This window comes from Schistocerca serialis, chromosome 9 (genome assembly GCF_023864345.2).
Source record: "Schistocerca serialis cubense isolate TAMUIC-IGC-003099 chromosome 9, iqSchSeri2.2, whole genome shotgun sequence".
Classification (NCBI taxonomy): Eukaryota; Metazoa; Arthropoda; class Insecta; order Orthoptera; family Acrididae; genus Schistocerca; species Schistocerca serialis.
Genome location: NC_064646.1, coordinates 39819188 through 39846139, shown reverse-complemented (window position 1 = coordinate 39846139; position 26952 = coordinate 39819188). Strand labels below are relative to the sequence as shown.

At 43.7% G+C, this 26952-nt stretch overlaps 1 protein-coding gene across 14 annotated transcripts in view; it reads right to left on the bottom strand.

Annotated features, from left to right (window-relative positions):
• LOC126419835 (UDP-glycosyltransferase UGT5-like) overlaps nt 1-26952 on the bottom strand; it is a 640482-nt gene that overhangs the window by 364864 nt on the left and 248666 nt on the right. The window contains exon 5 of one of the 14 annotated variants that reach the window (XM_050087078.1): nt 6252-6471. The exons of the other annotated variants lie outside the window; for them this stretch is intronic. Coding sequence (XP_049943035.1) covers nt 6252-6471 — 220 coding nt within the window. The remainder of the gene's footprint in view (nt 1-6251; nt 6472-26952) is intronic. 14 annotated transcript variants of the gene reach the window in all.

Sequence of the window (26952 nt, the reverse complement as noted above, 5' to 3'; positions counted from 1 at the left end):
AATCTCAATAATCAGATTACAGTTCTTCCAAACCAAGCTCAGGCTAATCGGCACGAAGACAATCTCGGAAGCTCCCTTTCTTTTTTTTTTTCTAACAACCACCAGAGAGAGTACTACAAAGAATACTTATGCGCTCATGGCATAGCTATTGTATGAACTACTTTTCGCATGGATTCTGCGAGTATGAAGATAGAAAATTAGTAAACGTCATTCAAGGGTAGAATTGTATCTGAATAATTCATAGAATATATAGAGATATTACAAGCTAGAAAGTCGAGTTCGCTCCACACCCCAAAAACCAACGCCAGTATCTTCTCTGGTTTCTGCTCTTGAGGAAGAATGTGCTAAAATACATCCACAGACGTTCAGACCCGTCACTGGAAGTCTTCCCATCGGAGAGAAAGCTGTTATAAGGGTGAAGGCTTGAAACACTCCATATTAACAGTCACTAATAGGTGTGTACTTAGTTTTGATCTGATACTGGGTACAGATAATCGTAGCCCACGTCGTTTCCTATAATCATGCATCACTGTCTTACTATTAACTAATTATGCACGGGAATGTTCTCATGCCGATAATGCAAGTTTCTTTTCGGGCCACTCTTAACCAAAAAGAAGCAAGCGCCAAATTGTCTTTCACCCGATATGCATGGTCCAAAAGATTTTTATTTTGAATGCTTTTATGACAACTATTACCTGACATATTTTCAAGACCGAGTCCAGGCAGAAACTACCTCAACGATACTAAACGATATACCTTACAGTTACTTATTCCATGTTTCAAAGTTAAACCTATTGAACTGACTTCTTAAACAAGAGAAGTTTTGAGTGGTCCGCGACCAGTATGCTAAAGCCCTTCCAAATCGTTGGATGTACCTTGACCTTTGCCAGAATTCAGTGACATAACGATAAGAAGTCCTCACTTTGTGCTACTGTTGTGTAGACTGTATAAGAGTCAGTATAAATCTTCGCTCTTCCCGTAGACTTTGCTGGAATTAATTCATCATTAATATAGTTTGCAGAGCACATTATTATTATTATTACTTGCAAAATTCATAGTCATTCCGTTTAGGTGGGCTAACAGCAAATATCGCAGCGAATTTTGTCATACTCGCCGCCATACGTGACTCTCGTTGATATGCAGTCTAAAAACCATAATTTCTGCCCTGGAAAATTAACAATAGTGCATCAGACTAGAGGCGTATTCCCCACACTGTACGCGTCTCTTATGGCAACGAAGGACAAAAGTATGTTACAACTTAACACGGAATTGAACCACTTCCTGTTTATGTACAAAGCCTACGGGTTGACCATTAAGCTATAGTGACGACCAGCTATGGTTTGCCTGTTAGGATACATGTGGTGTATCTACAGTGCAGTAATTCGTTGCCAGACGATTAGAAAGAAAGAGAGCCACTGAAGTCGCACTTAGTCGTAGAGAGGCTCTCGCGAAAGCCACAGAAGACAGACAGGTACGGTCTAACAGATGCCTTTGCTTTGCTCCTGAAGGGTTGTCTTTATATGATTTTATTCTGTTTTACCTTATTATACAGGGTGATCCATTGATCGTGACCGGGCCAAATATCTCACGAAATAAGCGTCAAACGAAAAAACTACAAAGAACGAAACTTGTCTAGCTTGAAGGGGGAAACCAGATGGCTCTATGGTTGGCCCGCTAGATGGCGCTACCATAGGTCAAACGGATATCAACTGCGTTTTTTTTTAAAATAGGAACCCCCATTTTTCTTTATATATTCGTGTAGTACGTAAAGAAATATGAATGTTTTAGTTGGACCACTTTCTTCGCTTTGGGATAGATGGCGCTGTAATAGTCACAAACGTATAAGTACGTGGTATCACGTAACATTTCGCCAGTGCGGACGGTATTTGCTTCGTGATACATTAACCGTGTTAAAATGGACCGTTTACCAATTGCGGAGAAGGTCGATATCGTGTGAATGTATGTCTATTGTGATTAAAATGTCCACTGGGCGTGTGCTATGTATGCTGCTCGGTATCCTGGACGACATCATCCAAGTGTCCGGACAGTTCTCCGGATACTTACGTTATTTAAGGAAACGGGAAGTGTTCAGCGACATGTGAAACGTCAACCACGACCTGCAACAAATGATGATGCCCAAGTAGGTGTTTCAGCTGCTGTCGCGGCTAATCCGAACATCAGTAGCAGACAAATTGCGCGAGAATCGGGAATCTCAAATACGTCGGTGTTGAGAATGCTACATCAACATCGATTGCACACGTACCATATTTCTATGCACCAGGAATCACATGGGGGCGACTTTGAACGTCGTGTACAGTTCTGCTACTGGGCACAAGAGAAATTACTTGACGATGACAAATTTTTTGCACGCGTTCTATCTAGCGACGAAGCGTCATTCACCAACAGCGGTAACGTAAACTGGCATAATACGCACTATTGGGCAACGGAAAATCGACGATGGCTGCGATGAGTGGAACATCAGCGACCTTGGCGGGTTAATGTATGGTGCGGCATTATGGGAGGAAGGATAATTGACCCCCATTTTATCGATGGCAATCTAAATGGTGCAATGTATGCTGATTTCCTACGTAATGTTCTACCGATGTTACTACAAGATGTTTCACTGCATGACAGGATTACGATGTACTTCCAACATGATGGATGTCCGGCACATAGCTCGCGTGCGGTTGAAGCGGTACTGAATAGCATATTTCATGACAGGTGGATTGGTCGTCCAAGCACCGTACCATGGCCCGCACTTTCACCAGATCTTACGTCCCCGGATTTCTTTCTGTGGGGAAAGTTGAAGGAAATTTGCTATCGTGATCCACCGACAACGCCTGACAACATGTGTCAGCGCATTGTCAATGCATGTGCGAACATTACGGAAGGCGAACTACTCGCTGTTGAAAGGAATGTCGTTACACGTACTGCCAAATGCATTGAGGTTGACGGACATCATTTTGAGCATTTATTGCATTAATGTGGTATTTACAGGTAATCACGCTGTAACAGCACGTGTTCTCAGAAATGATAAGCTCACAAGGGTACATGTATCACATTGGAACAACCGAAAAAAATGTTCAAACGTATCTACGTTCTGTATTTTAATTTAAAAAACCTACCCGTTCCCAAGTGTTCGTCTAAAATTGTGAGCCATATGTTTGTGACTATTACAGCGAATCTATCACAAAGCGAAAAAAGTGGTCCAACTAAAACATTCATATTTCTTTACGTACTACACGAATATGTAATTAAAATGGGGTTTCTATTTTTAAAAACGCAGTTGATATCCGTTTGACCTATGGCAGCGCCATCTAGCGGGCCCACCATAGCGCCATCTGGTTTCCCCCTTCAATCTTGACGAGTTTCGTTTTTTGTAGTTTTTTCGTTTGATGCTTATTTCGTGAGATATTTGGCCCGGTGACTATCAATGGACCACCCTGTATATACATTGATATTAGTTGCGCTTATGTGTTTTTCTTTTTCTTTTGTATGTTTACGTATCTTTTGCGATGTATCATGCAATATTTCACCTCAAATGTTTGCGAACTATGCCCGTCGTACAGCAGCTTCGACCAATCACAGCACAATAGCTAGAATTTCCATTGGTAGGGCATTTAGACTGGATAGTTTTGTGGTGAACAAGCTTTGTTTACACTTAAGAACTTACCATACTGCAGCATTGCAGAGCCACTGAGGAAGCTTGATTGTTTATGTTGATTATTCTAATACCAGTGAGACTTTTATTTAATAAATTTGAGGAAGAGTAAAGACTAATATGTTTTTAAGTTATCTCAGCATTAAATACTATTCGACTCATTAGCGAGCATTCAGGTTACTTCGCCACTCTTTAAAATTATTCATCGGCTTTCATTTTTATTTGAAATATTTTATTAGATATTCCTTTTTTGCATGAACACGATCATTACTGATAGGAAGATTAATTAAGGGTGGATCCTGCCATCGCCATACATGACGAAGCACATGGCAAGACTTGAGAATTTTATACTTTAGTTATCTTTCCCTGTAATTGGAAAGCAGATGTTAAGTGTTATTTAGTCAGTGACTGAGACACTTTTCTTATGTTTGACAGTGACTATTCAAAATGACCAACAGTGAAGAATAGACGAGATATACTTTTTCAAGTAGTAGGGGATAAATCAGCAGGGAGTCCACGGAAACCAGCAGGAAAGAAAGAGAAATGGCATCAGGTACCAATAGGAACTATCTTAAGTAGAAGTGTATGAATTATACGATGCAAAATTTGTACAGGCAGGTCGTAAGTAAAGTAACTGAGGAAGTGAAGCGTGGGATTATAAAGGAACTTAATAAATTTTTTATTGATAAATGTATAGATAATAATTCGACTCTCATGCCAAGGATTAATTAGAAAAGTATTTAATACTGACGGACAAAAGAAGATTTACGCTCTTCGTTTATTGATTTTAGTAATAGTTACCTTGCGTTGTTCTCATGTCCTGGTGGTAAGACGTGCTGTGTGATTTTAAAGTGAAATTGCGTTATATAGTGAAAGCTATTTATGAGCACAGTGATTTTTCTCGTTTACGATACCATGGATCCCAGATCCTGTAACTCTGGGAATTATTATTATTTTAATTTTGTGTGTAGAATTTAGATGGAGGCGACGATCTTCATGGCGGCGCAGCTCAACAATAGAGCTCGTTTTAGTTTCGTCAGTATGTACTGTACTTCCTCGATTCACCGCCAGTTGTCCCAATTGAAGGAAGGTAATGTTGACTTCGGTGCTTGTGTTGACACGCGACTCATTGCTCTACAGTACTAGCATCAAGCACATCAGTACGTAGCATCAACAGGTTAGTGTTCATCACGAATGTGGTTTTGCAGTCAGTGCAATGTTTACAAATGCGGAGTTGGCAGATGCCCATTTGATGTATGAATTAGCACGGGGCAATAGCCGTGGCGCGGTACGTTTGTATCGAGACAGATTTCCAGAACGAAGGTGTCCCGACAGGAAGACGTTCGAAGCAATTGATCGGCGTCTTAGGGAGCACGGAACACTCCAGCCTATGACTCGCGACTGGGGAAGACCTAGAACGACGAGGACACCTGCAATGTACGAGGCAATTCTTCGTGCAGTTGACGATAACCCTAATGTCAGCGTCAGAGAAGTTGCTGCTGTACAAGGTAACGTTGACCACGTCACTGTATGGAGAGTGCTACGGGAGAACCAGTTGTTTCCGTACCATGTACAGCGTGTGCAGGCACTATCAGCAGCTGATTGGCCTCCACGGGTACACTTCTGCGAATGGTTCATCCAACAATGTGTCAATCCTCATTTCAGTGCAAATGTTCTCTTTACGGAAGAGGCTTCATTCCAACGTGATCAAATTGTAAATTTTCACAATCGACATGTGTGGGCTGACGAGAATCCGCACGCAATTGTGCAATCACGTCATCAACACAGATTTTCTGTGAACGTTTGGGCAGGCATTGTTGGTGATGTCTCTATTGGGCCCCATGTTCCTCCACCTACGCTCAATGGAGCACGTAATCATGATTTCATACGGGATACTCTACCTGATCTACTAGAACATGTGCCTTTACAAGTACGACACAACATGTGGTTCACGCACGATGGAGCTCCTGCACATTTCAGTCGAAGTGTTCGTACGCTTCTCAACAACAGATTCGGTGACCGATGGATTGGTAGAGGCGGACCAATTCCGTGGCCTCCACGCTCCCTGACCTCAACCGTCTTGACTTTCATTTATGGGGGCATTTGAAAGGTATTGTCTACGCAACCCCGGTACAAAATGTAGAGACTGTTCGTGCTCGTATTGCGGACGGCTGTGATACAATACGCCATTCTCCAGGGCTGCATCAGCGCATCAGGGATTCCGTGCGACGGATGGGGGATGCATGTATCCTCGCTACCGGAGGACATTTTGAACATTTGCTGTAACAAAGTGTTTGAAGTCACGCTGGTACGTTCTGTTGCTGTGTGTTTCCTTTCCGTGATTAATGTGATTTGAAGACAAGTAATAAAATGAGATCTAACATGGAAAGTAAGCGTTTCCGGACACATGTCCACATAACATATATTCTTTCTTTGTGTGTGAGGAATGTTGCCTGAAAGTTTGGCCGTACCTTTTTGTAACACCCTGTATACGTCATAGGTGTGAGACTTGGGAAGGTCCTTGGAACCATACAGTCTGATGTGATAAATCGCGGTGTTGTCGTGGCCGGGTGAGTGGCCGGCTGGCTACCTGGGCTCGTTGAGCACCTGGTAGAGCGCCCACTGGACCGACTCGGCGGTGATGTTGCGCAGCTGCAGCAGCACGGCGAAACCCTGCTGGACGGCCTGCATGGCGTTCAGCTCCTGCTCGGCGAACACGGGCAGCGCCACCACGGGCACGCCGCGCGCTATCGCCTCCTGCGTGCTCAGCAGGCCGCCGTGCGAGATGAAGGCGCGCACATTCTTGTGGGCTGCAACAGACAGCGTGGCCCTCTCGTGTACTGCCACTACCTTGTTGGAGGATAAGTCTAGGATTACTTGGCAAGAGGGGCAACAAAATGCAGCGTAGAATATCGTCTTCGTATCACTGTGCTGCTATAAAAAGAAGTGGCATCCCAGCCCACCAGTCCTTCTTCTCAGGCCGTATGGCGGATGACGGTCAGGTTGGTACAGCACGAGTGCGTCTCCTGGCACCTCGTTGCTGGTCATCAGAGCTCACTTCCAAGTGGGGCTCATCGCTGGAGACAATTCTACTCCAGTCAATGAGATTCCATCCCAGAGATGTGTCTGGAGATGCCCCAGAGAAATGTGGGATACCAACCTGACCTGCCGACCGAGATGGAATCCGCGTTTGGAACTCTCGATTCAGACGTTCCACGATTTCCCTAAATCGATCCAGGAAAATTCCGTCCTTGTATCACTCCTAGCTCGTGCTGCGTCTCCAATGACCTCAAAGTCGACGGAGCTTCAAACACTAATCTTCATTATTTGGTTCCGTCCAACATAATTGTCAGCAGTGATGGTCTGGGATGCCGTTTCGTTTCATCGCAGGACCCCTTTGGTTGTCATCTGCGGGACCCTGACAGCACAGCAGCACATGGACGGTATTCTGTGCGCAGTTTTGTTGCCCTACGCTACGGGGCTTACATTTTAGTAAGATTAGGCAGAATTTGACATGAAATCCGTCAGGAGGACATCCAAGAACCCTGTCAATCGATATGAAGCCGAATGACAGCTTCTGTATGGGCCAGATGGTGACCACCGCGTTATTGATTTTCTCAATTTGTGAAGTTCTTTCTCTTGAATAAATCATCCAGTTGCTCTGAAGTTGTAATCATTTCTTGTTTGGACATCCGGATAATTTCTTCGTGGTTCACCTTCTTTTGTCCTAGAGTGCAAGTCCTGTGCGCGGAATGATGCAAAAATACCTGTGCGGATTTTTCATAGCCGACACTCGTGACCGAGAGGTTCTACACGCTTCAGTCCGGAACCGCGCGATTGCTCTGGTCGCAGGTTCGAATCCTGCCTCGGGCATGGATGTGTGTGCTGTCGTTAGGTTAGTTAGGCTTAAGTAGTTCTAAGTTCTAGGGGACTGATGACCTCAGATGTTAACTCCCATAGCACTCAGAGCCATTCGAACCATTTGATTTTTCATATATATGGCTCTGAGCACTATGGGACTTAACATCTGAGGTCATCACTCCCCTAGAACTTAGAACTACCTAAACCTAAGTAACCTAAGGACATCACACACATCCATGCCCGAGGCGGGATTCGAACCTGCGATCGTAGCAGTGGCGCGGTTCCGGACTGAAGCGCATAGAACCGCTCGCCACCGCGGCCGGCTGCGGATTTTTCGATCCTACGACTATTTATTACCTATTAACCATGATGGCAAGTAATTGTAAAGATCTGACCAAAAATTCCAATATAACAGGGCTCTGAATCATGTCACACTGTCTTCAGATCACACACCCGACCAAATCAGAAGCTAAACTGGCTGAAAGCAGGAAACAGAATGCCGGGGACCCGCTAGAAACCTCTGAGCTCCACGGTCAGAAATCAGAAGCGTTTCCCATTGGCTGAAGACCCGAGCTGTCCCACCAAAGATACAAATGCGCTTCAGTCGTGCCCCTTACAGATAATCCGAGGAATTTATATCGCAAAGATAAATTTGCGATTTTAGAACGTAAAAATGTTGTAGACAAAAATGAAAGTGCAACTGAATTTCAGGCTGGCAACCATGTAAGAAGCGTAAGAACGGTAAGTATAAGATGATCGTAAGCGACAGCGACCGGAGATGACTGACGTTCGGTGTCAGTGAAAATCGCTTTCAGACACGACAGGAACTGTTTCTGCCATTGAATGTGCGTCCGTCTCACCGGTTTCTGAGCCTTCTTTGTAAAGGGAACTATATGCGGTGTACATTTGGCATCGAGTACCTCACAAAAGGCTGTTGCTGGCTGTGATACCTGAGACTGTATTCTTCGGTAGGCCTAACAACACAGAAACTGGACGCTGTCTGAATGGAAGCGCGTAGTGGGGACCGACGGGTCGCGATTTCTCCTCTTGTCAAACGATGCGAGCTCTGAACTGCTCACTGGCCCAATGGGGCACTCTGTGGAGGCTGTGGTACAGGCCAGAGGAGGCCCTGTCATGTGTCGCAGGTGTTTATCGTAACGCGAATTTGGCTCACTCTTTCAGGTTACTGCGGACATGAACCACGAGCTTTATTTCAGCATCAGCTGAGTACCTGGCGTTGCCTTGGTATGTATTTATTACATTAGCCGATCTTCTGCTTCCACTTCTCTTTATTCGTCTCCTCCGCCTGCTCTCTGTCCATCCTCTCCATCATCTCTCTCTGTCCATCTGATACCCCCCCCCTCTCTCTCTATTGATCTGCTACGCCTCCCTCTCTCTGTCCATCTGCTACTCCCCCTCTCTCAGTCCATCTGCTACTCCCCCTCTCTCTGTCCATCTGGTTCTACCACCTCTGTCCACATCACTTCCCCACTACCTTTATTTTGGAAATTTGTGGTAAGGTCTTATGTGACCAACTGCTGAGGTCATCGGTCCCTAACCTTACGCACTACTTAATTTAACTTAAACTAACTTACGCTAAGGACAACATACACACCCATGCCCTAGGGAGGACTCGAACCTCCGACGAGGGAGCCACGCGGACCGTGACAAGGCGCCTGGGACCGCGCGGCTACCCCGCGCGGTGCTCCCTTTACCTCTCCACCTGTGTGTCCATTTCCTCTTTCCTTTCTCCGTTTACTCCTTTCTCTCCATCTCTCCGTCCATCTTCCCATCTGCCCTCTCCCAGTCGATCTCCTCCTCGCATCTCTCTCTGTTCATCTTCTCTCTTCTTCCTCTCTCCATCTCCTCCTGTTTCCTGTTTGCATCCATTTCCCCCTCCCCTTCATTGTATCCATCTCCTCCTCACTACTACCTTCGTCCATATCCTCCTTCTGCCTCTCTGACCACATCTTCATCCGCCCTTCTGCCTCACCTTATCGCCTCCGCATTAATAGGAGGCTGATGGTTCTTAACCCAAAAGTACTTGTTTCAAGATGCTAATATGTGTAGCTACCAAGTTTGGTTGAAACTCTTCCAGGGGTTTAGGAGGATGTTTCTACCATTGCTTTGCCAGAGTACGAACATTTACGCAAGTGCCACGTATATCCCACATATGTGTAAGATATTCCACACAGATTTGTGCAGGTATTCACATGTATCTCTAGCGAATTAGGTCCTGCAGTTCCATTTTCACGCAGCTCTATCTTCATGACGTCATATCTCCTGGAGAATACGCCGTATAGTGGTATAATTTTGCAGGTACATTCAGTGAAGTATTTGAAAACAGTCTACGAAATGTATTACGAATAAAATTAGTAGCACAGACGCGATGAATTAAAACGTCATGCATAATGCCGCATTTTTTCACGCATCTCACTGTTTATGACGTCATGTCTCCCGAAGTATGTGTCTTACAGCGCTATAATTTTCTAGTCGCATTCAGTGGTACTGCGAATACTGTACGCAAAATGTGTGATGAATACAGTTAATAATAAAGAAGTAATATATTAAAACGTCATGGCCAATGTGACAGTTTCACTACATGAGCAGCGAAAACGTATAAGCGATAAGTTTTCTTCTTTCATTATTTTCTGGGGTTAGCACCGAGGAAAGGTCTCTTATAGGTTTGAAATTATGTTTTAAGTTAGTTGCAAGTCACTAAGTACTCTGATTCTTAAATTCTGGATGAATTAAGCCTGTGAATCCTCGCGCCTTGAGCTGCACTAGTTTTCCGGCCCGCTACCTGCCCCTTGATTAGTACGTGTTTCATCCCCCCCCCCCCCCACCACAGCAATTCTCTCCAAACAGTAAGTGATATGTGTACCAAGTATGATTGAAATCGGTCCAGAGGTTTAGGAGAAGATGTGGAACATACACACATACTGTTTGACAAACACCCCCTCAATTCTTTCTTTCTTTTCCTTATTTCTTTTGGTTGTGCCTTCTTCCCACAGTGACGCAGGGTCGGCATGGTTAATCGGATTTGGCAAGGTTAATTTAAGAGGTGGCCGAATGCCCTTCCTGCCACCACCCCGTACCGCCCGGGATGGAATTAGTGCACCCCAACTGTCTGCATCTAGTGTAATCCATGGAATAGTGTGAATGTGTTTAGATGTCTGCGAGCCCTGTAACTGACGCGGGACGTGGGGACCAGCCTGGTATTCACCTAGGGGGATGTGGAAAACCGCCTAAAAACCACATCCAGGCTGGCCGGCACTCCGGCGTTAATCCGCCGGGCGGATTCGATCCGGGGACGGCGTGCCTACCCGAGTCCAGGAAGCAGCGCATTAGCGCTCTCGGCTAACCTGGCGACAAACACCCCCTCAATTATAATAATTAATCCGACTTTAATCCCACACAGAATGTTCGCCAATATTGAGAAAAGGGTGTGAAACGTAGCAGTCTGCTTCCCCGCCATGTGGCAGCTCTAAAGGGATCTACAAGGGAGCTGAGCGATTGTGCACTCTATTAAGTGATGTCTCCTGAGGACCCATGCTCTGCTTAAAGCCGTTGGCACACGGACCGTGCATCCGAACGCTGAGCGTTGAGCGTGCCGAGTTTCTGACGTCATAACTCGGGAGTCTTTCCGAACGTGCAGAGCAATATCTGGTTTGTCAGATATTCTGAGCGTGCATCTGAGCGTTGACCAATGAGATGGCACAACGCCGCCTACGTCACACGCACACCGTCTCCCTGCAGTACAGAGTTGTGAGGCGCCATATTGGAATTCATTTCAAGCCTATATGTATATATGCCGTTTCTGAGCACCAGCAAATTGAGAATCACTGCAAAACCCGTTGTTAAGTGAGTGATTCGTTCCAATAAAAGAATGAGGAACATCATATTCGTGGCAAAAGAATTATTGTATCTTGCGTATAATGAGAGTAGGCTATTTGAAGGCAGCGACACACTGAAGATTCATGCAAAAGGCATTGTTCTTGGTACAGTGTGTTATAATTAAATTTCAGTAAGTAACATATCTACGATTAAGGTTTTTAGCGAGAGGTAAGATCGGTATGACACTATGAATAGGGACACGAGGGGTGATGTTGGTTTAGGCAGCCGACACGGTAGCTCAGCGTGTTCGGTCAGGGGGTTAGCTGCCCTCTGTAATTAAAAAACTGAGTCAATCGACCAACCACGAACCTAAAAGGATGTCTTACGACGTCCGCCCCGAGCAGATGCAACGAACAAAGCGAACAAAATGAGATTAAAAAAAAAAGCGTAATAAATAGCGTCACTCTCTGATAGTGAGTCCTTTTGTTGGGGGGGGGGGGTTCGCGTCCTGACACAACCAATATTTTTTCCCGTAACATTCGCGATTTTATTAAGTTCTGATACTTTATTATTAGTTTAATATAAGTATAGACTATGATATTTGATATTATGTAAAGACAAGTTCACCTTGTGGGGTAACTTTGTTCGATTGGCTTAATCTAAAGGACAGGTTACGCTTCTTGTATAAAGATATTTTGCTCCTTTTTCTTTTACGCTTCGTAATTCACATGTTGCAAAGATTATGCTACTGGATAGGAACAGTGATCAAATAAGACTAACCTTGGGGTTTTACTAAAATGCGGGAATGACGAAATAATGTTTATCTTATGCGGAAAAGTATTCCAAGTTTGTACCGCACTGTTTGTATTGGAAGTTTCATAAGCCTGTGACCTTATTGATTGGACGTGGTACTTTCCTTTTCGTGGACGATGGAAGAGATGTGCGTTTTAACAGAGCTAATATGGGAATTTTACGCGCGCCCGTTGAGTAAACAGTGTGATTAACGAACTAGAAACATCCCGCAACTGTCGCTGGAGTGCGTTGCGATCGCGTATACCACGTTGGGACCCACGTACCGTATGCACAAGTCGCAACGTTCCCGAGCGTTCAGCAGCACGTTGAACTCTGCACGCTCAACGTTAACGTTCGACAGCACGGTCCGTGAGCCGACGGCTTTAAGGGTACAGGAATAGACGTGTTAAATGTAGCGGGAGGTACCGTGAACAACTCACCGCACAGTGAAAGGTGTCTACAGCTACAGCTACAGACGGAGCCTCTGCGACTCACCGAGTATGTCGGACTGCGGCAGCCACTTGCCCGTCCTGACGTTGGGGGGCTGTCCGGGCAGCGAGTCGGCCTCCCACTTCCAGAGCACCCGCTGCCGGAGCCTGGAGAAGACGTCCACGAAGGCCTGCCGCTTCTCGGCCGGCCAGTGCTTGCTCTTCACGTTGGACCCCATGCTGAAGTAGATCACGCCGTCTGTCGCCTCATCCAGTAACTTCTACAAGTCCTAAAAACCCCCCCAAAAAAATCTTAAACACTCTCTCAAAGTCCCTGCGCTGCTCTTTTATTACTTAATCTGGAATTCACAAGTGAAGGGCGGATTAAAGTAATGCCGATTTTTATCGAGGTTAACAGGTACTAAATCGTACAGAACCTCCAACACAATGAGACATCTCTGTGGTTAGTAAGAGGACATTCCGGTGTGGAGGGCAATGGCCTAGTAGATATGGTAGTTGTGAAGGTATCTGTTCTAAGCACATTCGCGCATATCAGTGATCTGTACTTCTTACTTAGTTAGTTGCATGTTCCACAGAGCATTTGAACAGTTCTTTTATCGAAGTGACATGGAACGAGTCAGTTTACAGGATATACATATACGATTTTTTTTTTTAAACTGGCTACCTGTCTTTAAGTAGAAATTCGTCAGTGGAATAGAAGGAGTTGTCCAGGAGAAATGATTTTAAATCAGATTTAAAGCTTGCTTCGCTACTTGCAAGGCATTTTACGTTATTGGGCAAATGATAAAACATTTTTGTTGGTGGCCATTGAAGTCATTTCTGAGCCGCTGCCAGCTTCAGCAATGGGTAACAAAGGTCATTTTCTCTCTGCTGTTGTATGTGTGTACATCAGTGTTGTTCTCAAATTGTCATTGGTTATTTATGACCAGTTTCATTAGCGAATATGTTTTGTAGCACAAGATGTCGCAGTTAAAATGGCTAGCTCCTTGAAGAGGTACCTACACGACGTCTTTGGGTGAACGCCTCGCATTATTCTTACTGCTAGCTTTTGTGCAATCAATACTTTGTTTCTAAGTGGTGAGTTAGCCCAAAAATTATTCCGTACGGCAGCACTGTAAGGAAATATGCAAAATATGTCTGATGGTTGATACATTTGTCTCCATGATTATCGATTGTACACAGAGCATAAGTAGTTGAACTTAACTGTTTGTAAAGCCTAGAAATATGCTTCTTCTCGTTCACGTTTTTGTCAATAGGTACACCCAAAGCTTCAGAGCATCTACCTTATTTACTGACTGCTGCTCATGTGCTACATCAGTGGTTGGTATGGTTGTGTTTGTTGTACAGAAATGAATGTACTGTGTATATCAAAATTTATGGAGAACCGATTTTCAGTGAACCACTTAATAATTCTTTGGAAAATATTTGCGAAATCTTCTCTTGCTTTCTCCCTAATTGTATTTATTATAACACTAGTAGTGCCCACAAAAAATACCAGTTGTTCTTCTTCAATGTTAAGTGGATGGTCATTCACATATATAAGGAATAGGAGTGGACTTAAAACTGAACCTTGTGGGACTACTTAGTTATTGCCTTGATGTAGACCAGAGAAGTGATTTAGGAATGGGCAAACTGCCTCGAAACCATGGTTGATGGAGGAAAGTAGTCTGCCAGATTCTAGTATAGGACACTGATCAACAGCAAATGAGCAAATCTTAGACACAGCGATGCATTTTGATTGCAGTATGGCAAAATTACAATTATTGGCACAATACGTTTTATAACAGCTTGTTTTAGATTTTAACAGAGGAACAGTGCTGAAATTTATGAATGAATTGTGTTGGCCGATGACATTGTGAGTATTAACACTTTCCTTCGTTCCTGATGCTTTTAAGGGATGTACAACTGCACCTGTATGCTGTCTGACATACTGAAGTTCTCAGACTGAACTGTGTTGATTATTATTTTATTTCACACTGAAAGTTGGTTGTCACAATGTCAACTTTCAAAACTATCCTTTCTTCCGCGTTTTCTGCAGTGTGAGCATATTTCAAAGATATTCTGTACCAAGTGATCAATTACTTAGTATATTGTAGTCTTTGACTGGCTGAGAAGATATGTCTCTGCTTTGGCGAGTAGAAGCAGGGGCCCATGGTAAGCCAGCATGGCCACTTGCTCTCGTGTGTCCGTTTGAACCATACAAAGCTTGCTAATCTGTGCCTGTCTACGCCAGCCAGAGTGGCCGTGCGGTTCTAGGCGCTATAGTCTGGAACCGAGTGACCGCTACGGTCGCAGGTCCGAATCCGGCCTCGGGCATGGATGTGTGTGATGTCCTTAGGTTAGTTAGGTTTAATTAGTTTTACGTTCTAGGCGACTGATGACCTCAGAAGTTAAGTCACATAGTGCTCAGAGCCATTTGAGCCATTTTTTTGCCTGTCTACGTTTCTGGGTCGTTAGTTAGTTAGTTACGTGTTCCATAGATCAAATTCACGATAAACTTTATGATTGGAACGTATGAACAGAACAAACATCGAAAACTGGTATACAACGCAATAAAAAAATATATTTATGTGGCTTCAAACTGGGCATTTCCACTGTTTTGAAAACTAATTAATCATATCTACACAAGAATTACTCTGGGGTGCAGAACAAGTTGTTAAGGAGAAAGCTCTTTAATCTACATTTTAAAACTTTTTTGCTATCTGCCAGACGTTCTGTTTCCATTAGTAGACGGGCATAGAGTTTCATAGCTGCATATTTCACTGCCATCTGTGCCACAGTTAGATTCATTAAAGGAAAATGTAGATCATTTTCCTTCTAGTGTTTCACTTGTGAATATCTCCATTGTTCTCAAATTTAGATGGATTGTTGTTAACAAATTTCGTAAATGATAAAATCTGCTGTGAAGCTGTGGTTCATATTCCCAGCTGCTAAAAGAGATATCTTTAAGTTGTATGTGTGTGAACTCCACACATGACTATTTACTTTCTTTTGTGCAATGAATACTTTTTGCTTACGCGAGGAGATATCCCACAATATTATGCCATAGGATATCAAAGAATGAAAATATGCGAAATATGCTAAATTCCTGACTTCTATATCTCCAAAGATGATAATTATTCATATGGCAAAAGTAACCAGACCTAAAAATTGTTGTTACTTCCGTATGGTTTTTACATTTTAAGTTTCCATCAACATGCACATCTAAAAACTTACTATTTACTACTCTATTATTTATTGTTGCTGTGCTAGGTAAATAGAAGGTGGGGTACTTTTGACAGTAAGAATCTGAGCTGCGGTTTTTCAAAGTTTAAAGCCAGCCCATTTGTTCAAAACCGTTCATTGACTTTCAAAAAACATCACTTACTATTTCATCTGTTGATCCTTCTTCGCTCAACTTCACAATAATGGTTTTATCATCAGTTAACAGGACTAATTCTGCCTCCTGATTTAAATAAAATGACTCATTTTTAACATCAAGCAAGAACAGTAGAGACCATGATGGGATTTCCATAGTAATTTGTGATGTAGCGTTCTTCATTGTATTACTCAAATAGCCTAAAGTAACTTTGTGTATTCTGTTTCTGAAATAAGGTCTAAGCCAGACATTTACTAAAGTGCGTATTCCATAAAAAGTTAACTTCTATAATAAATTAATGTGACTGACACTATGAAATGTCTTCGGTAAGTCACAAAGGATCTCAGTTGGTGACATTTTATCATTCAGAGACTCTACTATGGTCTCAGTAAATGTGTAAGTAGCTGACATAGTAGAAGGATCCTTTTGAAATCCTAGCTATGATTTGCTACGTGTCCCATTACTAAACAGTACAATACTTTTCGAAAAGTTTTAGGAAATCATGTAAAGAGGGACAATGGAGCATAGTTGTTGACGTCTGAAGTCAGAGGCCTGAAAAGGCATATGCCAATCTTTCTGGGAAAACACGCTGAGTTAATAATGAATTACATAAGTAACTAAGAACATTACACATTTTAGGTCCACAACATTTTAGTGCTTCATTGGAGATTTTATCAAACCCACATCAACTTTTACTTTTTAGCATCATGATCCTCTTTCTTATTTCAGATGGGGAAGTGATATTAATTTTTAATTCAGTAAAGTCTTTTGTATTTATTCTTTACTGTAATGTTTTGCTTTCTCTTCTGAACAACTTGAAGCCAGTTTCTGACTTTTTTTAAAAAAGTAATAATAAAAAATGCCTGTTACACATGAAATTCCTTTTGCAATGCTCCCATCCTCTTTAACAGAAATAATATCATCTTCTGTAGCTTCTTTCCCATCTCTCATTTAACAGTGTACCATAACGATCTTATTTTTGTACCTGATTTGCCAGTTTCTGACAAAATGTGAGCACTCAAGCATTTTTCACATATTTTCTTAAAATTTCTGAGTCGTTGCTTATTCTGGCTATTTTGCACACGTCGCTTTTTTTTATTGTGAAGAGATTCTGCCAGACGCGGTGCTGCCATCTGTTGACGAGAAGAACAACGTGGGACCAACTAGCCCCGCTGTTCACAATTTGGATTTGTGGTATTCGTGTAAAAGGAAGAACATTACTAAAAAGTTGCACGAACAGCGCTAAGAGTACATTGTCAGAGGCAAAGGAACATGTCGAACAGGAGCAGTACGCTCGCGGTCACAGCACACGTAGTGTTAGAGTCCTGCCGGCCGGTGTGGCTGTGTGGTTCTAGGCGCTTCACTCCGGAACCACATGACTGCTACGGTCGCAGGTTCGAATCCTGCCTCGGGCATGGATGTGTGTGATGTCCCTAGGTTAGTTAGGTTTAAGTAGTTCTAAGTTCTAGGGGACTGATGACCTCAGAAGTAACTCCCATAGTGCTGAGAGCCATTTTTGAAGAGATCCAAGGTTAATTTAATGAGTTGCCATTACCACATTTAATTATCTGTTTAGAAAAACCACTTTCAAAAATGGATAGAAATTCATTAACAAATACGTCGAATTTGGAGTAAGCGTTAGATTCATTGTAAACTGCAACTGAGTCAACATTGTTTAAGATTTCTTTAAGATGTTCAAATGTTTGGTATTAATCAGCCTCACTGTGTTCTTAGAGTGTTCCAAACTGTACATGGACCTAAGATATATAATGTAACTATCTGTGCACTATGATCTGACAACCCATTTACCACCATATACCTGTTTACCTTCTGTTTATAGGGAAATTTATAATTGACACCAAACTATAAGTGGCTAAAAGCGCTTCTAGATTACTCTTCCTGTAAGTTTGCTTCAAGAAATTTACATTAAAATTACCACAAATAAATACACCCTTCCTTACGTCGGTCACAGACACAATAACTCATCAAAATGTTTCATGACAGTTTCACAGTTAGCCACTGAAGACCTATATAATGTAACAGCCGCATATATTACGTTTCACAAGAGTAACTCCCAAGCACATGCTTCTACACCACATAACACTATTATGGGGTAATTTTTTCAAAAGGCCATGACTGGGCCAAATATTGAACTTCTGCATTGCAGTGGTAGACAGTTTCGACACGCCCTGATATTTAGCATGTGGCAAGCAGGCGCTAGTTGATCAACATGGTGCCACTCAGCTCAGGAGTGTCGAAATGGTTGCCTGTCACACCAGCGCCTAGTGATCAGTGAGTGGGTGTCTGTGTTCAGATATAGTACATCTTAAAAGTGTTCAACAAAGGTGCACAGGTGGCCCTAAGAATGTTGCCAAATTGGGGGACTTAGAGGAACCCTTTACATTTTACAATTAGGTATGTGTCAATGTTGCACCTCCCCATGATCATGAAAGGCGGTGCGAAACCGGAGTGCTGAAAAGATATAAACACCCTTTGCTGGTTCCTGACACGCTGAAATTTCACCTAATGGTTTTGAACAGTCCATAGTAGACTGTATACAAGAGCAAAAATTGTTGTTGAGATTTACTACATAGGTGTATTATATGTTCAGTGGGGTTGCAGGTCTTCGATGTCCTTAGACAAGGGTTGGATTGACTGCGGGATGTCATCAATGTCAAAGGTGTGGAGAACATCGTCCTGTTGCTCATCACATTGCGAACTGTAGTTTTGGACCACAAAATGTGTGGGAATGAACCCTCCAGACATGTGGTGTCCGAGGGGTTGCCTGCCCTCAGGCGCTGGAGGCGCCATTCAACTGGATGGGTGTCTAAGTCTCTGACTCCTACATTTTCAATGTGCCCAACAAAGATGCAAGGGTGGCACAGAGGATATTGCCAAAACGGGCGATCTTAGAGGGACCTTTCGCCATTTTATTCACACACATGTGAGTGTTGCATCTGTCCGCGATCACACCACAGGGCAGCTTGAAATAGGTGAACTGAAAAAGCATAAACACCCTTCACTGGTTCTTGTCACGTTCAAATTTCGTCGAATGGTTTTGAACTGTCTCTAATGGTTCCACACACTACACCGGAGCAAAAATTACTGTTACATTACACTCCAAAGGTGTCAAATGATTCTCAGTGTGGTTGCAGCCCCATTATAGAGTAGGGTGGAAACGCCCAGGTGTGGCAGCAGCGTTGAGCGTTATCAAGTACGTCGCCTTGTGGCTCTTCGCACTGCGAACTGTCGCTTTGGACTGCAAAATGTGAGGAAATCAGCTCCCAAGAGAAAGGGTGGTTTCATTAACACTCTCCATGTCATCCCCCAGGCATTGTTGTGTCGATTCTGAAGCGCGATGAGTCTGAAATGTTTTTCTCGGCCACTCTTAAGAAAACGCATCATTTCAAGGCTGGGTTCTGACCTCCATCGCAGAGACAAAGGCGTCAAAAGAAGGGGTGGAATGGGGCAAGAGGGGCTGTGACACATCCAAGATCCCGTTGGGCAAAATGTTGGCGATATATGGTGCCAATATGACGTCATTAACCCACGTCACCGCTCACATGACCTCTCAGCTCTGGCCTTTTCTCCTGCTGTCTGAAGCACCACCGAGTCCTAGGGTGACGTGTCGCAGGGCGCCATGCTTTTGCACCATAGCGGAAGAAGGTACCATGCAACTTTGCGCTAAATATCCAACTTACGCATCACAACGAAAAACAGTTACGGGTTATCGTAAAAGTGATAATACTTTTTTGTGCAGTGTGTCTGCGATCATAAAATTCGCTTCAGTATTCATTTATGCCGCCAGTTCTTCCAGCTGCGCGAAGTAAGCATGAACTATTCTTGAAGACGTTTTTTGAAGCATAATCAGATTGCTTTGAAAATCACTTCTTGGGTTAAAACATCATGCAAAAGTGGGCACTTACACTGGGAATTTTTTTGATGACATACTTCCATGTACTCAGAACGTGGCACAAAAGAGTAGTTACCTTACAACATCGGATGTGTCTGAGAACTCAACAAATTAACCTAAGAAAAGTTATTCTGCTCTGGGAACCTCTTTATAGATCGTGTCACTACTCCTACACCGTTTTGGATGAACTGGAACAATGCGGGTGACCTGTTTGGAAAATAATTTGAGATTGTGTGTTTCGTCAAGGTTACTACTAAACTGTGGGGACAAAATGTTCATCAGAGTGATTGGTTTCTCCTTTTCTCTCTTTTTTTCTAACAATGATTATCTGACTTATTGTTTCTTACATAGGTAATTATTTCTATAAATACTACTTTATACAAACATGCCTTTAGACATGTAAGTGCAAGGGAAGCTATGAGGGAGAATCAGAAAGTATTTGCCCCTATTTTTTATTAGCTGAAATATGGTGCATACAAGTAATTTCAAATATATGTACTATTGTACAGGCGTTACACTTTTTTTCCACTTTGCCCCGACACTGGTTTAGATTTTCGTCCCATCGCAGTACTAAACCTGAGATGCCGCTCTGGTAGCATTCGTCCAGCTGTCTGTGGAACTACAGTCGGACTGCTGTATCGGCCTCATCGTTTCAAGTGAATCACTTTTCTGCCAGGAAATTATTTTCTTCAGCGCAATGAAAACATGGAAACTGCCTTGAGGTGTGCACGCAGACTCACTTCCGTCGTTGCATCCACCGCGAAATGTTGGCGGCATTCAGTGACGTACTTGGGTTCCCCGAATGCTCATTGTCACGTAGGCCTTCAGGGCCTCTTGCTAATTCACAACACATCCACCTCACAACTCTCAGAGTGAGAAACTTTTCCCCCTAGGTTGACTGCATTTCTCTGCAGATTTCGATAATTTAGATGGGCGTTCGTCCCTTGCACCTCAGAAAACGAATGACACTTAGTTGTTCGTACGCCGTTGACATGTGGAGCACAGCTGCCATCTTCAACAGGTGAAGCAGCCGACGCCAGCGCCGTGCCGCGGAGCTACCGGCAACTAATCGGACCGAGGAAGGTCCGCCACAGGAAGTGGATGTGCTGACTTTGCATTTACAGTCGTAGTTTGGCTAAAACGCAGGAGCGAGCACTTTCTGATTCACCTTCATATGTATGTACGTTGGTATGTGTGTGTGTGTGTGTGTGTGTGTGTGTGTGTTGTCTGTCAAAGTTTTTGGCTAACTTCTTTTTATTTCTTTCAGTAAATTTCATCATCTGCATATAGCGTTGTGTGTCTAAAAACAAAAAACTGCATCGAATATCAACAGGCTTCAAACAATGGTTCCGGAAGTGGTCAACTGACTGGAAATTGCTTACAAAAGCTGGTCAGGCGCGAGTAGGACTCACGCATCGAGAGTTCCATGCAAACATAATTATGTGTATAAAAGGTGTTTCTGTAAGACTGTGCAAAAATGTTACAGGACACAGAAAATGCTCCACTCAACAGTTTGAGGTAGTGAACCTGGGGTTGCAGAAGCCACCATAAGGAGATATGGAGGTAAACTTCTCTACCGCTTTGTCTAGCATTACTGTTTTTCAGCTTATTTACAAACAACATGCGCACAAGTTTACACGTACTGTGCTGTTTACTTACATGCTCATTGTTTATTTCCTTCAAGGAAACGAGAAGGATGAGCGTGATTGCTAAGAAGTATTTCCTGGTCGCTGGTTTGGGAAGGGAGATCCTACTTCACGGCCTGCGACGTCACTTGACCTGCATCCCGTTAATTATTTCCTATGGGGATATCTGACGTCACCTGTGTGTACGAGACCCCAGTGGATACGGAGATGGAATTAGTTGCCAGAAGTGTAGCTGCCTGTGATGTGACTCGGAACAAAATAATGGCTATGAGCACTGAGGGACTTAAATTCTGAGGTCATCAGTCCCCTAGAAATTGGAACTACTTAAACCTAATTAACCTAAGGACATCACACACACCCATGCCCGAAGCAGGATTCGAACCTGCGACCGCAGCGGTCGCGTGGTTCCAGACTGTAGCGCCTAGAACCGCTCGGCCACCCAGGCCGGCGTGATTTGGAACGCACCAGGGATATTTGTCAGCGTGCGTTAGAATCTTTTTTGCCGATGTCATGCTCGCATTCAGGTTGATGGCCGTTAGTTTCAGCACAGTTTTTAAGATACAGCACAACTGGTACGTTCATTGTGCCTACGAAGGTATTTGCAGTTAATTGTAATTGATGTAAATGAAAAAGGACGCAGTAAAGTGATTTTATTCCTATTATCTCCTTAAGCTGGCTTCTTCGATCTACCTCAGTTTGTTCAGTGGAGCATCACCTATGTTCTGCTCTTCTATACCTACATCTACGTGATTACTCTGCTATTCACAATAAAGAGCCTGTTAAATTTTTGCACGCTCTTACGATAACACCCTGTATAGACAGTTTATCCATTCTGGGAATGACAAGCATTCCTTTTTTGTGTAACAAAATTACAGATTACCAATTGACAGCTTTTCCTTTTATCCTCCCAGTGAAATCTTGCTTCTTGCCAAATTTCATGATTCTGTACCAACGAGAAATATCCCTTAGATATCGATGACGAGTACACCAGTGTCAGAATATGTGACGCAAATGTCCGTATCAGTCGACTCTACTGACTTAAAAGCTTACATTTACTACTCTGCCAAGAGAGCATTGACGTAAGTCTGTGACATAAATTTTAGCTTGATACGTTTACCGTTCCTTAGAACAATGGGTCTCAACAGGCAGACATTTGACCTTAGTATGTGACGTAAATTACAGCTTGATACGCCTACGTGTTCCTGAGAGAAAGGGTTTTCAACAGCCGGACAGAGGGACGGTCAGAGAGACGGACAACAAGGCGTCCTTTTAAGGGTTCCATTTTGTACGGAAACATAAAAATTAAATAAACATACTGACATCACAAACATTCCTTTTTTCCTTTGTATGTTCGCCCTATAGTGTATTGATACGTTAGTACTGCTTAAAGTGTCCGCCCCCGGTAGCTGAGTTGTCAGCGCGACAGAATGTCAATCCAAAGGGCCAAGGTTCGATTCCCGACTCGGTCGGAGATTTTCTCCGCTCAGTGAGTGGGTGTTGTGTTGTCCTAATCATCATCATTTCATCCCCATCGACGCGTAAGTCGCCGAAGTGGCGTCAAATCGAAAGACTTCGACCAGCGAACGGTCCACCCGACGGGGGGCCCTCGTCACACGTCTTTACAGGGTGTTACAAAAAGGTACGGCCAAACTTTCAGGCAACATTCCTCACACACAAACAAAGAAAATATGTTATGTGGACATGTGTCCGGAAACGCTTACTTTCCATGTTAGAGCTCATTTTATTACTTCTCTTCAAATCACATTAATCATGGAATGGAAACACACAGCAACAGAACGTACCAGCGTGACTTCAAACACTTTGTTACAGGAAATGTTCAAAATGTCCTCCGTTAGCGAGGATACATGCATGGCGTATTGTATCACAGCCGTCCACAATATGAGCACGAAGAGTCTCTACATTTGGTACCGGGGTTGCGTAGACAAGAGCTTTCAAATGCCCCCATAAATGAAAGTCAAGAGGGTTGAGGTCAGGAGAGCGTGGAGGCCACGGAATTGGTCCGCCTCTACCAATCCATCGGTCACCGAATCTGTTGTTGAGAAGCGTACGAACACTTCGACTGAAATGTGCAGGAGCTCCATCGTGCATGAACCACATGTTCTGTCGTACTTGTAAAGGCACATGTTCCAGCAACACAGGTAGGGTATCCCGTATGAAATCATGATAACGTGCTCCATTGAGCGTAGGTTGAAGAACGTGGGGCCCAATCAAGACTTCACCAACAATGCCTGCCCAAACGTTCACAGACAATCTGTGTTGATGACGTGATTGCACAACTGCGTGCGGATTCTCGTCAGCCCACACATGTTGATTGTGAAAATTTACAATTTGATCACGTTGGAATGAAGCCTCATCCGTAAAGAGAACATTTGCACTGAAATGAGGACTGACACATTGTTGGATGAACCATTCGCAGAAGTGTACCCGTGGAGGCCAGTCAGCTGCTGATAGTGCCTGCACACGCTGTACATGGTACGGAAACAATTGGTTCTCTCGTAGCACTCTCCATACAGTGACGTGGTCAACGTTACCTTGTACAGCAGCAACTTCTCTGACGCTGACATTAGGGTTATCGTCAACTGCACGAAGAATTGCCTCGTCCATTGCAGGTGTCCTCGTCGTTCTAGGTTTTCCCCAGGCGCGAGTCATAGGCTGGAATGTTCAGTTCTCCCTAAGACGCCGATCAATTGCTTCGAACGTCTTCCTGTCGGGACACCTTCGTTCTGGAAATCTGTCTCGATACAAACGTATCGCGCCACGGCTATTTCCCCGTGCTAATCCATACATCAAATGGGCATCTGCCAACTCCGCATTTGTAAACATTGCACTGACTGTAAAACCACGTTCGTGATGAACACTAACCTGTTGATGCTACGTATTGATGTTCTTGATGCTAGTACTGTAGAGCAATGAGTCGCATGACAACACAAGCACCGAAGTCAACATTACCTTCCCTCAGTTGGGCCAACTGGCGGTGAATCGAGGAAGTACAGTACATACTGACGAAACTAAAATGAGCTCTAACATGGAAATTAAGCGTTTCCGGATACATGTCCACATAACATCTTTTCTTTATTTGTGTGTGAGGAATGTTTCCTGAAAGTTTGGCCTTAAATTTTTGTAGCACCCTGTATACTGCTTAAAGTGGCGAAAGGAAACTGATGTTGCTGTATATCAAAACTTTATGTTGAAACACGCCAAGCAGCTTTTTAAACACGGTGGTTTCATGATACGTTGCAAACTTTCAGAGATGATGGAGAAGGATGTACATGGTGTTTTTGTAAGAGCGTTCAGAAATTTAACAGGACATAGAGCATGCTCCAGTGAACAATTTGAGATAGGGAACTGTGATCGGAGAAGCAAGCTTAAGGAGATAATAGGCATAAAATCACATTACTGTGTACTCTTTTATTTACGTTAATTACAGTTAACTGCAAATACCAACACCGACACAATGAATGGACCATTTGTACTGTATCTTACACAATGTGCTGAAACTGACCTCAGTGCAAGCATGACATCGGCGAACAAGATTCCGACTCACCTTGAAAAATATTGCTGACATGTTTCGAATCACATCGCAGGCAGCTACAATTCTGGTAACTAAATCCACCGCCGTATCCAAATGGTTCAAATGGCTCTGAGCGCTATGGGACTTAACTTCTGAGGTCATCAGTCCCCTAGAACTTAGAACTACTTAAACCTAACTAACCTAAGGACATCACACACATCCATGCCCGAGGCAGGATTCGAACCTGCGACCGTAGCGGTCACGCGGTTCCAAACTGAAGCGCTTAGAACCGCACGGCCACACCGGCCGGCCCGCCGCATCCGTTGGGATCTCATACACAAGTGACTTTAGATATCTGCATAGGAAATAATCAAAGGGATTCAGGTCAGCTGACCTCTAAGACCGTGGAATAGGACCTCCACTTCGAATCCAGCGACCAGGAAATACAGCATCGAGATCGCTGCGTTGATTCACACTGAAGAGAGGCGGTGCGCACTCATGTTGTATCCACATCCTCTCGCGAACAGCCAAGGGTACGTTCTCCAACAACGAGCCTCAAGCAAGGTGGCCATTGAGACGCTCATGTACAAGATGAGGTACAATGAGATCGTCGCCTACAATGCCGGCCCAGACAGCAAAACATACTTGATGGAATGACTCTACTACAGCGTGAGCTTTTTCCTCATCCCAGAGGTGGCTATTCCTGCTGTTCGAAATAACATCTACATCTACATCTACATGATTACCGTGCAATTCACATTTAAGTACTTGGCAGAGGATTCATCGAACAACAATCATACTATCTCTCTACCATTCCACTCCCGAACAGCGCGCGGGAAAAACGAACACCTAAACCTTTCTGTTCGAGCTCTGATTTCTCTTATTTTATTTTGATGATCATTCCTACCTATGTAAGTTGGGCTCAACAAAATATTTTCGCATTCGGAAGAGAAAGTTGGTGACTGAAATTTCGTAAATAGATCTCGCCGTGACGAAAAACGTCTTTGCTTTAATGACTTCCATCCCAACTCGCGTATCATATCTGCCACACTCTCTCCCCTATTACGTGATAATACAAAACGAGCTGCCCTTTTTTGCACCCTTTCGATGTCCTCCGTCAATCCCACCTGGTAAGGATCCTACACCGCGCAGCAATATTCTAACAGAGGCGAACGAGTGTAGTGTAAGCTGTCTCTTGTTGCATCTTCTAAGTGTCCTGCCAATGAAACGCGACCTTTGGCTCGCCTTCGCCACAATATTATCTACGTGGTCGTTCCAACTGAAGTTGTTCGTAATTTTTACACCCAGGTACTTAGTTGAATTGACAGCCTTGAGAATTGTACTATTTATCGAGTAATCGAATTCCAACGTATTTCTTTTGGAACTCATATGGATCACCTCACACTTTTGGTTATTTAGCGTCAACTGCCACCTACCACACCATACATCAATCTTTTCAAAATCGCTTTACAACTGATACTGGCCTTCGGATGACCTTACTAGATGGTAAATTACAGCATAATCTGCGAACAACCTAAGAGAACTGCTCAGATTGTCACCCAGGTCATTTATATAGATCAGGAACAGTAGAGGTCCCAGGACGCTTCCCTGGGGAACACCTGGTATCACTTCAGTTTTACTCGATGATTTGCCGTCTATTACTACGAACTGCGACCTTCCTGACAGGAAATCACGAATTCAGTCGCACAACTGAGACGATACCCCATAGGCCCGCAGCTTGATTAGAAGTCGCTTGTGAGGAACGGTGTCAAAAGCTTTCCGGAAATCTAGAAACACGGAATCAACTTGAGATCCCCTGTCGATAGCGACCATTACTTCGTGCGAATAAAGAGCTAGGTGCGTTGTACAAGAACGATGTTTTCGGAAACCATGCTGATTACGT